Source organism: Balaenoptera physalus, assembly GCF_965194825.1.
Source record: "Balaenoptera physalus genome assembly, chromosome: 3".
In the NCBI taxonomy this organism is placed as follows: Eukaryota; Metazoa; Chordata; class Mammalia; order Artiodactyla; family Balaenopteridae; genus Balaenoptera; species Balaenoptera physalus.
Window position 1 is genome coordinate 97731514 of NC_138890.1, and position 11568 is coordinate 97743081.

Here is an 11568-nt window from a genome sequence, read left to right on the forward strand (position 1 = left end):
TCGAATCTAGTATCTTAATAATCCTTTTTAGCTTATTATTAACTTTCCCATAAATCAACCTATTACCACTTTCTAGAAATTACAGAATAATTGTTGAAATGAACATATTTTTAAAAAAACATTATTTGGAATAATAATGTATTCTTTCTGTGTAAGAGTCACAAAAGTATAGTCTAAGAAGGAAAAGGGCCTTATACTTTTCGGTTGTGATTTTTCACATTTCAGATTAACCTATTTGTAAGCCTTAGTATGGCTTTTATAAAGCCATTTCTAAATGCTTTAACTGCCTGTATTTGAGAACCGGTTTTGTTAGTTGGAGTTGAAACAGGATTTCTTATAATCTAGCAGTGAAGTTACTTTTGTTTACCATGTATTTTTTTAAGTCATTAACAAAAGTTGGACACTTCTATCTAACAGATGTGGAAAGATTAAAAGAGAATACAAATCATGATGATAGCAGCAGGGACAGTTACTCATCTGATAGGCACTTATCTCAATATCATGATCATCATAAAGACCGACATCAGGGAGATTCTTATAAAAAGAGTGACTCTAGGAAAAGACCCTATTCTTCTTTTAGTAACGGTAAAGATCATCGTGATTGGGATCACTACAAGCAAGACAGCAGGTAAACTTGACAGTTTTAAAATTTTGCTTATTGATGTCTTCTTTATTTTATTTGCTGTATTTGACTTTATCGGCCAATTCAGTCTTCAGGTAATCAAAATAAGTCTTATGTAAGGTAAAGGTTTCGTTTGTAAATAAGAAAAACTGAAATATAGTTCTTTTGGTTAATATTAAGAGCTGAATTTCTCTATAAAAATGGATTTTTAATTATAAATTTAAGATCAAAGTATACAATAAGAAAAAGTTTAGTGTAGGGAGTTCTATAAGTCATGGGATTCATTATTGGTGGTTTTGGAGAATATTGGCTCAAATACTCTTAAAAATATAGTAAGTAAGGTAAAATAAAAGATTGATGGACTGTGGCTGAAGTGAGGTGGTGGTGAATTCTACATTCTATTCCATTTAAAAAAAAACTCCTAATATTTGTGTGAGTAATTAATTTATGTGAAAACAATTCATTGAGGTTAAACTTGAAGCAATCTGAGATAGTCCTGAAATCAGGAAGTTTTCTCCATATATTATTATTTTTCTGAAGCCTTTAAGTAGTAAACAACTGTAATATAATAATATATTTTACTCCTTTGTTGGTAAGGGAATATTTTCATTATAGTGATCATTACTGTAAGCCAAACAAAAATACTGAGAAGGGTAAAAGATCAGAAATAAGGAAGTTAGTAGGTTTTTTTGTATTTTAGTTGTGCTCACTGCAGTAATTTCTTCTGAGAAACACAGCCACATTATAAACATGTCAATTGTATAATGGCTCTTAAAATTAGAAAAAGGCACACAATGAAAAGGAAAAGCCATATTTGTAGTGGTAAATGTTTGTAATTTCACAGACTTACGTAACAATTTATTTTGTTTATAATAAGGACCTTTTGTGAACCAAAAACCATTAAATTATGTTTGGTGTATTTTATTTGAAAAGGCAAACATTTTAGAGATTACTTTTCATTAAACTGCCATAATTTTTTTAGCCAACTGCCACATTTATGTATGGAGTAAATTTCACAATGACTTATATATCAAGTCTTACTATATAAGTAATCAAATTAAGGAAGCTTTTAATAGGCATCACCAACCAATAAAAATTCTCTTTTACAAATTTATTTCATAGACTGTTTTAGAGGTTTTTATTTTTTTTCCTGCTTACAGGCTCATAAAAGGCTCCGATTTCAGGGGTATTTAGATTCATGTAGTTATCTTAATTCCAACTTTCAGATAGTTAAGATGTATTAAGACAAATGATGTATAGAATAAAAAGTAGCAACCAATCATCTAAAATGAGCATGAGAAATTAGATGCTACCTGAAGTGCTTTGTATGGTTTCACTTTAGTTTAATGAATGGAATAGTTTTTCCAAAGGCATGCAGAGATATTTCCAGTGATTTTTAAGCTCACTTACAAAGTTTTGTGATTAAACACTGAATTTGTATACAATTAAAAGTATGCTTTAAAGTAATTTTGTTTTATTTTTAATAAGATTTTGTTTATTTGGAAACATTTAATTAGCATTATTAATTTAACTAAAATTCCTAATTTCTCTTTTGTTAGATACTATAGTGATAGAGAGAAACACAGAAAACTGGATGATCACAGGAGTAGAGACCACAGGTCAAATTTGGAAGGAAGTTTAAAAGACAGAACTCATTCTGATCATCGTTCTCATTCAGATCATCGGTTGCATTCAGACCATCGGTCAAGTTCTGAATATACACACCATAAATCTTCCAGGGATTATAGGTATCACTCAGATTGGCAATTGGACCATAGAGCTTCCAGTAGTGGCTCTAGATCACCACTAGATCAGAGGTCTCCTTATGGCTCCAGATCTCCATTTGAACACTCAGTTGAACACAGAAGTACACCTGAGCATACCTGGAGTAGTCGGAAAACATAACAAAAACTGATAATGTCTTTCTGGACTTTTCTTTTAGCCATATATCATAAACCAACACAGTAATTGCCTTACATGACTTGAAAGATATAAACAGATCTTCTATCAGTAGCAGTATTGTTACTTCTTTCCAGGATGCAAGGTCTATTATCCCAACAGAAGAGAAAATATTTTTATATTTAAGGATTATGCTGCACTGTACTACAAATATTGTAGTACTTTTTCTTTTCTTTTTTAAAGAAATGGAAAATGTTTACTATTACAGGGACCTCAACACTGCCCTTCCATATAGGCTGGATAAAACTGTTTTTAAGTCAGTGGTTTTAGACTGACATCCATTTAAATTATGTTTGTATATGAACTTTACTCTGACCTGTGATCATGTTTCAGGAAGGAATGAAAGAGAGTTCTTTTCTTAATAAAGAAAACACACTCAAGGACTTTATTCACTTTCCAAAGCTACTTGTTTACATGTACACTGCGACCACCTTGCCGCTTTTCATCACAAGCTTGAATATTTAAATTCTGTACTTATATCTGTAAAATAGCCAGGAATTTCCTGTTTGTGATCTATTATTATGCCTTTTTACACACACAAACAATGGCTGTAAATTACTGTAAATGGATTAAACGAGCTTTCCTTACTTCCTTCCCCTTCTCAGGCTTTTTTTGACTGTTCCTTTCCCTACCAACTCAGGCCTTCTTATCATTTAAAAATATATATATCAGTGTAATAACACTTTTTAATAATTTGTCTTGATGGAGTCATTGTTTAGAATGTAAAAAAATGGGGAAAGGGGCCACTTAATTCCATTAGTCCTTTTTATATTGACTATTTTATTAGATACATGTTATTTCTTTCCTTTCCCTTTTTTAGTCAATATTGTGTAAGAAAATGGTGAGATGATAATGTAAAATCTAAACTGCATGCTCTGGAAACATTTTTTTCAGATGCATTTGGTTTAAAAGGGTAGGTGTATGAACACTTTCAGAATCCAAATGGCCAAAAGTTATTGTAAATCCATTTGTTTTCCTTTTCATGTGGGCAATAATGTCAAATGTGCTATGCAGCCAGGTAACATTTTAGATAAACTTGATTGACTTTTAATAAAAACTGTTACAATGCACACTGATTGTATATAAAAACCTTATATATGACAAATTAAATTTAAGAAAAAGGATATGTGGGCTCCTGTAATTTTCTGCTGCATTCTTATTCCCTCAAGCACTTAACTTTTTTTTTTTAAGTAGTAACATTTAGCTTCTAGAAAAGGATATTTTGATAAGCAGTTGAATATTGTTAATGTGTAGCACTACAGTTAAATCTATTTTGAAGAATATATGAATCTATGAAGTAAAATTTAGATCATAGAAATCTGTTGGACTCTTGATTTTCTGCAGATATTATTTTAGAATGCCTTATATTTATTTACAGATTTTTTTATTTTGTTATATTCAGTGGGAATTTTTTAATCATGTGGCATACATTCTTGGATGTGTGCTGTGATGTAACAAATTTGAACCTTAACTTTGACAAATATAAGTATATTGATATATTCCTATAATATTCTTAAATGTATCGTTTGATTAGCTGTGGAGGTGATGTACAGAAATTTGTCCATAGATGTATTTTTTAATATTTTCCTTTTATCCAATTAGGTCTAAAATTTACACTATGTGTACAAAACAGAGCTTCTTTATCCCCTCCTGCCCACCCCCCCCCACCCCACCCCCCCCCCCCCCCCCCGCCCAGAGTTACCCTGAATGTCTTTTCCTGGTATGTCAGATAACAAGAGGAATAACTCAAATTTTTAAACGTCTGATTATAATTAAATATAAAAGTGATAAAACAGTTTAGTGCTGGTACACATTTTTTAAGCTTTTTCACTTTTTTCCACTATTAGTATAAATGATTATTCTACAAGATAGCATTAATAAAAAATTATAATGCTTAATAAAATCATAATATTAACAGAGCAAACAAATCAGGGTTGGCATTTTTAATTTATCACTTTGTAGCTGGGACATTTGCATTATATCCTATTGTGAAAATTTCATAAAACAGTATTACATTTTTGAGACAATGGAATGGGCTCTAACTTTCTTAACAATGCTACGTTAAGTTGAATATTTCAGTCAACTAATAGCTGAGTTGAATGAAAAACCTAAAACTGTATGTAACATTTATTAATTGATGGAAAATATGTTCATTATTTTTAAGAATCAGCAATTATGTAGAAAAGGAGCAAGCCATAAATTTTTTAAGACACATGGAGAAGAACATTAGTACATAGATATAACAGGAAAAATTCTCTATAAAATATGCTTAATTTTTGTCTTTTTACATGCTCATTCTGATCTGCCATTTTTATCCATTTGTGTTTAATTTTTCGAGAATGAGAGATTATGCATAGTATTGTACCAATTAACCCTCCACCTTAATAATACACAATAAATGATTCTTACTAAAAGCAATGGCCTGTTTGCGTATAAAGAAAATATTCTTTGCTTAGGGTATGTTAGAAGATAATTTTCAGACTGGAAAACTGTGGAAAATGAGGGTGAATGATTCATTCATTAACTTCACAGTGAGTGGGCTTAATAAAATTAGAACCTTAAAGTTGCATAAAACATAGATTACATATGTAATTTCCCTTTTGTGATCTGTTTTTGAGGTTAAGTAAAGTTTTGTGTAGATTATAGGCTGGTTTACACAGATTTCATTTCCTTGAAATTTATCAAGAGTATGCACAAAGGGTAAATGGCATAATTCTGTCTTCGCACCACATTACTGTTTCTGACTAGAAAATGATCATTGGACTATAAATAACTTTATGAGGGTTTTTAAGGTGGGGGGATTTGAAAAAGCAACTAATCATTAAACATAGGATTTTTTTCCTAGACTTTCCCAGCTTCATCTGAAAGTTAAAGGTAAACTGCTTAATGTGGCTTAACTGTTAAAATTTTGAGTAGTTCATTACTTAGCAAATAATGCAAAAAAATATTTTTAAATGTTTCTGAATTGATACATTCAAGCATATTAACATAGATACCTCTATCAAACAGATTATTTACATTCAAGACTCAATTCAAAAATACAAATAAAACCTATTACATATTATTGCAGCACTTTATGCAAGATTGATGGATGGAACTGTTTAAAAGGAAGCAACTAGGCAATAGTGCAACAAAAATATCAAGACAGTGTCAAAACTTCTGTGTTAAATTCTTAAGGCATTTACTTTTAGACATTTAAAAGAAAATAATTCAATTGAAATTACATTTTCTCCTGGAAATGACTATATATTGATAGTGAGTGATTTTGCATAATGCTTTACACTAATTTTGTTTCTTTTTTCTTTTTTTTTAGCACCTACCTAATAGGTAGATTTTATTACAGAAAATCTTTGGATTCTTTATAAAGAAAGACCTAGATTTAGGAAATAGTACCTATGTTAAATAATGAAAGATGAGATTGCTTGGTAAAGTAGAATTTTAAAAATACTTTTCAGATTTTTTTCAAGTATCTATACAAGTTCTCCAGTGGGGCTTCATGTGCCAGATTTTCTATTGTAAAAGGCCATTAGCCATCTTGTTCTTAAGTTAAAAAAAAAAAAAAAAAACCCAACCTTTACTTGAAATGGGATTGGTAGTTCAAACTCCCAAATGAAGGAGATGCTTAGTTTAATTCCAAATTCTATTCTACATTTGAGTTTTGATCTAAATATTAAATTGAAGAGGTATAAACAGTTTCAAGAAGCTCCCTAGCTTATAATGATTCTATTAAATGAGCTAAGGATAATCGATTGTATTGATGACATACATACTTCACATGCAGAAATGTGGGTTGCATTGTAATTTCATTATTGTAGGCTGCCATTAGGTTTCCAATCTGTAGGATGAGCTATGGAATTGAATTGGCACTTACTGCTTTATTCTCTTTTTACTTTTAAAACCTTTGCTTTGTCTGTGGTGGTGTGCAGTTTCACTGTGCTAAGTCTAGGTGTGGTTTTATTATTTATTTGTTCACATCTTGCCTCTTGCCCAGTTCTTTTTACTTTTTGGAATTCCTATGGTGTTGCTAGCATACGACTTTTGAATTTCTTTTCTCTGTCTCAACAGCTTTACTGTTTTTCCTTCTTCCATTTCTGTGCTGAGTATCTTCAGCTTCAACCACTCCCCATGAAGTCATCTCCACTTAGATATCTAATAGATACCTAATTTTAAAATAGTAAAACTTGATTCAACTCTTCTCCATCACTGACAGTTAAAAGAAAAAAAACAACTTCCACATGTTCCATAATTTTTGATGAATGGACTCAGCATTCACAGCTCTCTAATCTATGACACTTTCCCCCTAGCTATTTCTGTTTGTTTTGCCTCACTCATGTTACTTCCATTGTTTTTAGAATACACCTGAGAATACTCTTGGGTCTTTGGATTGTTGTTTCCTCTATTAAGAATATTTTTATCCCTGATTTGCAGAAAACTTGTTCCCTCACCTAATTCAGGTCTCAGCTCAAATGTCATCTCAGGCCTCAGCTCAAATGTCATCTCAGGTCTCCAAATTAGTACCCTGCCCTTATTTTTACATTCCTTATCTTGCTTTCTCTTCTAACGCTTAACCATTACTTGACTTTATTATTATTATTATTTTCATTTGTCATTGTCTCTTCACTAGAATGTAGTTCCAGTAGGGCAGGGCCTTTATTTTGTTCACTGCTGTATCCCCAGCACCTAAAACAGTGCCTCACACATCAGTTGTGTTTTTTTCATTATTTTGATGTCTCCCAGAAATGCTATGTTCCATAAATGGCTAGCATTACCAAACTTTTCTTTCTTGTCATTGTTATGTGATCTGTTAGTATTATTGGAAACTTTAGTATGCCTTATCAGCATCTCTATTACTAGAGTCTGTTTACTATCTTCCAGTTTTTAAACCTGACTAATAAATCACCTGAGACACTTGAGAAATAGAGAAACAACTAAGTGTCATTTCCATAAATTAAAATTGGCAGAGAAGGGCCCAAGTAATATTTTTAGGGATTTTAATATTTATTGACTTGAATAATAGAGGTTAATTCCACTGTTATAAATAATATGCATGTGCTTACATATAAATGAAAAATTGGTTTCTGTTATTTATGGCTACTTAAGAAATGTAATGATACTTTGTGAAAAGATATTCAGAGATGTGGTGTGTAGGTGGAAAATATAAAACATTTTGATTTGTCTATTTTATTTATCTTTTGAGAGGAAATATGTTTTTAGATGGCATGCCACTATCTTTTCCTACTCACAAGTAAAGAACACAACTTGTAAAGACACTATAATGCAAGAGAAATAGGTTGCATTTGCAATATTTTTCAGGTGAAATAGCAAAAATCCCCTCCTTTTTATTACTGAGTAGCATTTCTCGTATTGGATGTACTACAGTTTGTTTCTAACCATTCACCAACTGGGTTTCCAGTCTTTGGGTTATGAATAAAGATGCTATAAACATTTCATGTAAGGGTCTCTGGATAGACATATTCTCATTTTTCTTTGGTAAATACCTTGGAGTGGGATTGCTGGGTGGTATGGTAAATCATATGTTTTACTTTATAAAAAACTGCCAAACCATTTTCCAAAGTGGATGTACCATTTTATGTTCCCACCAGATATAGATGAGAGTTCTTATTACTCTCTACTCATGTGAGCATTTAGCATTTTAGCCATTCTGATAAGTGTGCAGTGGTAATTTGTGTTTCCCTAGTGACTAGTGATAACATCTTTTAGTTTATTTATTTGCCATCCTTATCTCTTTGGTAAAGTATCTGTTCACACTTTTTCCAACTTTATAAAACAGAATTGTTGATACAAGTCATCTATCAGATAAGCTGCAAAGATTTTCTCCTACTCTATGGCTTGTGTTTTCATTTTCTTAACAGTCTTTTTTGAAATGCAGAATTTAAAAAATTTTGATAAAGTCCAGTTTATCCATTTTTTTCTCTTACGATTCATTCTTTGTGTGTAGAAATCTTTGCCTAACTTGAGGTCACAAAGATTTTTTTCTCCTATGATTTCTTCTAGAAGGATTATACTTTTAGGAACTGCTTTTAAGTCTACGGTTCATTTCAAGTTGATTTTTGTATGTAGTATGAGATATGGATCAAAACTGCATGTGGGGGTGGGTTTTTCATATTTTGTTTTTGGAATATGTATATCCCATTTTTCCAGCACCATTTATTGAAAAGACTGTCCTCTTCCACTGAATTTTTATTTCACCTTGTTGAAAATCAGTTGTCCATATACATGTGGGTCTGTTTCTGGGCTCCCTATTCTGGCCTATTTATATTTCTGCCCTTATGCTAACACCACACTATCTTGATTACTGTACTTTATAGTAAATCATGAAATCAAGTGGTATGAATTCTAAATTTTGTTCTTTTTCAAAATTGTTTTGGCATTCTAAATTCGTTTGCTTTTTCACATACATTTTAGGATTAACTTCTCAATTTCTACCAAAAAGCCTGCTGGGATCTCTATTGAGATTATATTAAATCTATAATCAATTTGGAGAATATTGACAATTTAACAATATTGAGACTTCTGACTTATGAACCCAGTATATATGTCTGTTGTTAGGTCTTTAATTTCATCAGGTGCTGTGGTTTTTCAGTGTACAAATCTTACACATATATTGTTAAATTTACCCCTTAGTAGTTCATATTTTTCTACGATTATGTTTTTTTAAATTTCAATTTTTAAGTGTTCATTGTTTTTTGGATTTGACCTTTATTTTGTGACCTTGCTATACTCACTAATTAGCTCTAATTCCAGATTCTTTGAGATTTTCTACATAGATAAACACATCTTCTGTGAAAAGAAAAAAATTGTATCTTCACAATCTTGATGCCTTTTCTTCTTCCCTTAATGTCCTTTCAATGACCTCTAGTATAATGTTGGTAAAAATGGTCATCTTTACCTTATTCCCATCTGGGTTGGAAAAGGTAAGAATTCAGTCTTTCACCGCTGAGTATGGTATGAGCCATAGGTTTTTTGTATATGACCTTTGTCATGTTAAGGAAATTCCCTTCTAATCTTAGTTTTTGGAGTATTAAAAGAAAAATATTTGTTTTTTATTCTTAAAATAACCTTAAGTACTTTTTCATGGGATATGTGCACCTGTTGTACAACTTCTCAGATCATGGAATCAGATTGGAGACAGCCACCCTTGTCACCTGTTTCACACTGATTTTCTCCCAGTACTTGTTTATCAAAGAAACCATCAAAAAACAGCTTTGCAATGTAATGGGATATAATGATGAAACTGAACCATCTCAAGCTGGTAGTTAATGTTGTTTTGGGCCAATAGATATTTGTCACTGTGTTTCCCTTGAAGATTTAAAATTTCCTGCAGCATCCCTGTGTTTTTGCTGCATTTGCAAACCACAGCAGTAACCCATACACAGTCTTTAAGAATTCATTCAAACTGAACTAATTTGTTCTTACCTGCTTTATAAACTCTCTCTTCCTATCATAATATGTCAAATATAGTATACAGTTAATGTATATTAGCTCCTCTTGGAGAGTCTTGTCATTCTGTATAATTCGGCTCACTTGGTTGCCTGGTGACCTCTGGTCTCTAATGGGTTCAAGAAAAACTTATGATTTTTTTTTTAGATTAACCATCTTTTTTCTTGTTAGGACAGGAGGAATGTTCTCTTGGAGCTATTTACATCCTAAGAAGAGAAACTCTCAAATGAGAGTTTTTTTGAGTCATCTTTACTGGGGTGTAATATACGTACAATAAGTTGCATGCTCTGTAAGTGTACAGTTTGGTGAGGTTTGAGAAATATATAACATACTCATGACACAGAATATTTTCGTCACTCTAGAAGTTTTCATTGTCCCTTTCCAGTCAATCTCCATACTTAAACAGTAGCCCAGGAAACTACTTACTGGTCTGCTTTAAAATACTACATATTAGATTTGTCTAACAAGTTTAATATGTAAATTAGTAAAAATCATACAGTGTATGCACTTTTTTGTCTTTTGCTCCACATAGTGTTTTTGAGATTAGTTCATGTTGTTACATATATCCGTGGTTCGTTCCTTTTCATGGCTTTGTAAAATTCCATTGTATGGATACACTGCTCACCTCACAAATGGGTTTCCAGTGTTTAGCTAATATGAATAAAACTTCTTTGAACATTCCTTTACAAGTTGTTTTTTGCATATGTTTTCATTTCTTGGGTAAATACCTTGGAAAAGAGTTGGTAAGTCATATGGTAAGTACTTAATGAACTTTTAGAGAAACTACCAAACTGTTACATAAAACAGCTGTGTCACTTTGCAATGTACGAAAGTTCCAGTTGTTCTGCATCTTTGTCAGCATGAACTATTGTCAGTTTTTTTAAGCTATTGTAATAGTTGTGTAATGCAGTCATATTATGGTTTTAATTTGCATTTTATTGATAACTGATGATATTGATCTCTTTTCATGTGCTTTTTGGCCATTTGTATGTCTTATGTAAAGTACCTGCCAAATCTTTTGCCTGTTTTGTAGTTTGTTTTCTTGGTAGTGAGTTGTAAGCTTTTTTTTCTGTTGTAGTTTTAAATACATTTTACTTTTTAGAGCAGTTTTAGGTTAGCAAAATGGAGCAGAAGCTACAGAGATTTCCCATATACCTTCTGCTCGCGCACATGTATAGCGTCTCCCATCATCAACATCCTCCATAAGCACTTTTAATATATTATGAATACCAGTTATTTATCAGATATGTATATTATAAATATTTCCTCCAAATCTATGGTCTGCCTTTTTTTTTCCCTAACAGTAATTTGCAAAGAATAGAAGTTTTAAATCTTTACGAAGTCCATTTTCTAATTTTTTTCCTTAATATTTTATACATTTTGTATCCCATGTAAGAAATCTTTGTCTAACCTAAAATCTCAAAGCTTTTCTTTTTTTTTCTAGAAGAGTTTTCGCTGTTCTGTTAGGTCATTGTTTCAGTTCAAGTTAATTTTTTCTGTGCAATGTGAAGAAAGAGTTGAGATTC

General features: G+C 31.5%; 2 protein-coding genes across 10 annotated transcripts in view; one reads left to right on the plus strand and one right to left on the minus strand.

Moving 5' to 3' along the window:
• CHD1 (chromodomain helicase DNA binding protein 1) overlaps positions 1-4995 on the plus strand; it is a 77298-nt gene extending 72303 nt beyond the window's left edge. For 3 of the 8 annotated variants that reach the window (XM_082457981.1, XM_082457984.1, XM_082457982.1), the window contains 2 exons: positions 418-628; positions 2182-4995. In XM_082457981.1, the coding sequence (XP_082314107.1) occupies positions 418-628; positions 2182-2527 (557 nt within the window). In that variant the 3' untranslated portion in view covers positions 2528-4995. Of the gene's footprint in view, positions 1-417; positions 629-2181 lie in introns of those variants that run through there. The other 5 variants (XM_082457985.1, XM_082457986.1, XM_082457988.1 and 2 more) reach the window with 5 other exon arrangements.
• RGMB (repulsive guidance molecule BMP co-receptor b) overlaps positions 1-11568 on the minus strand; it is a 99603-nt gene that overhangs the window by 22905 nt on the left and 65130 nt on the right. The window lies entirely within an intron of this gene.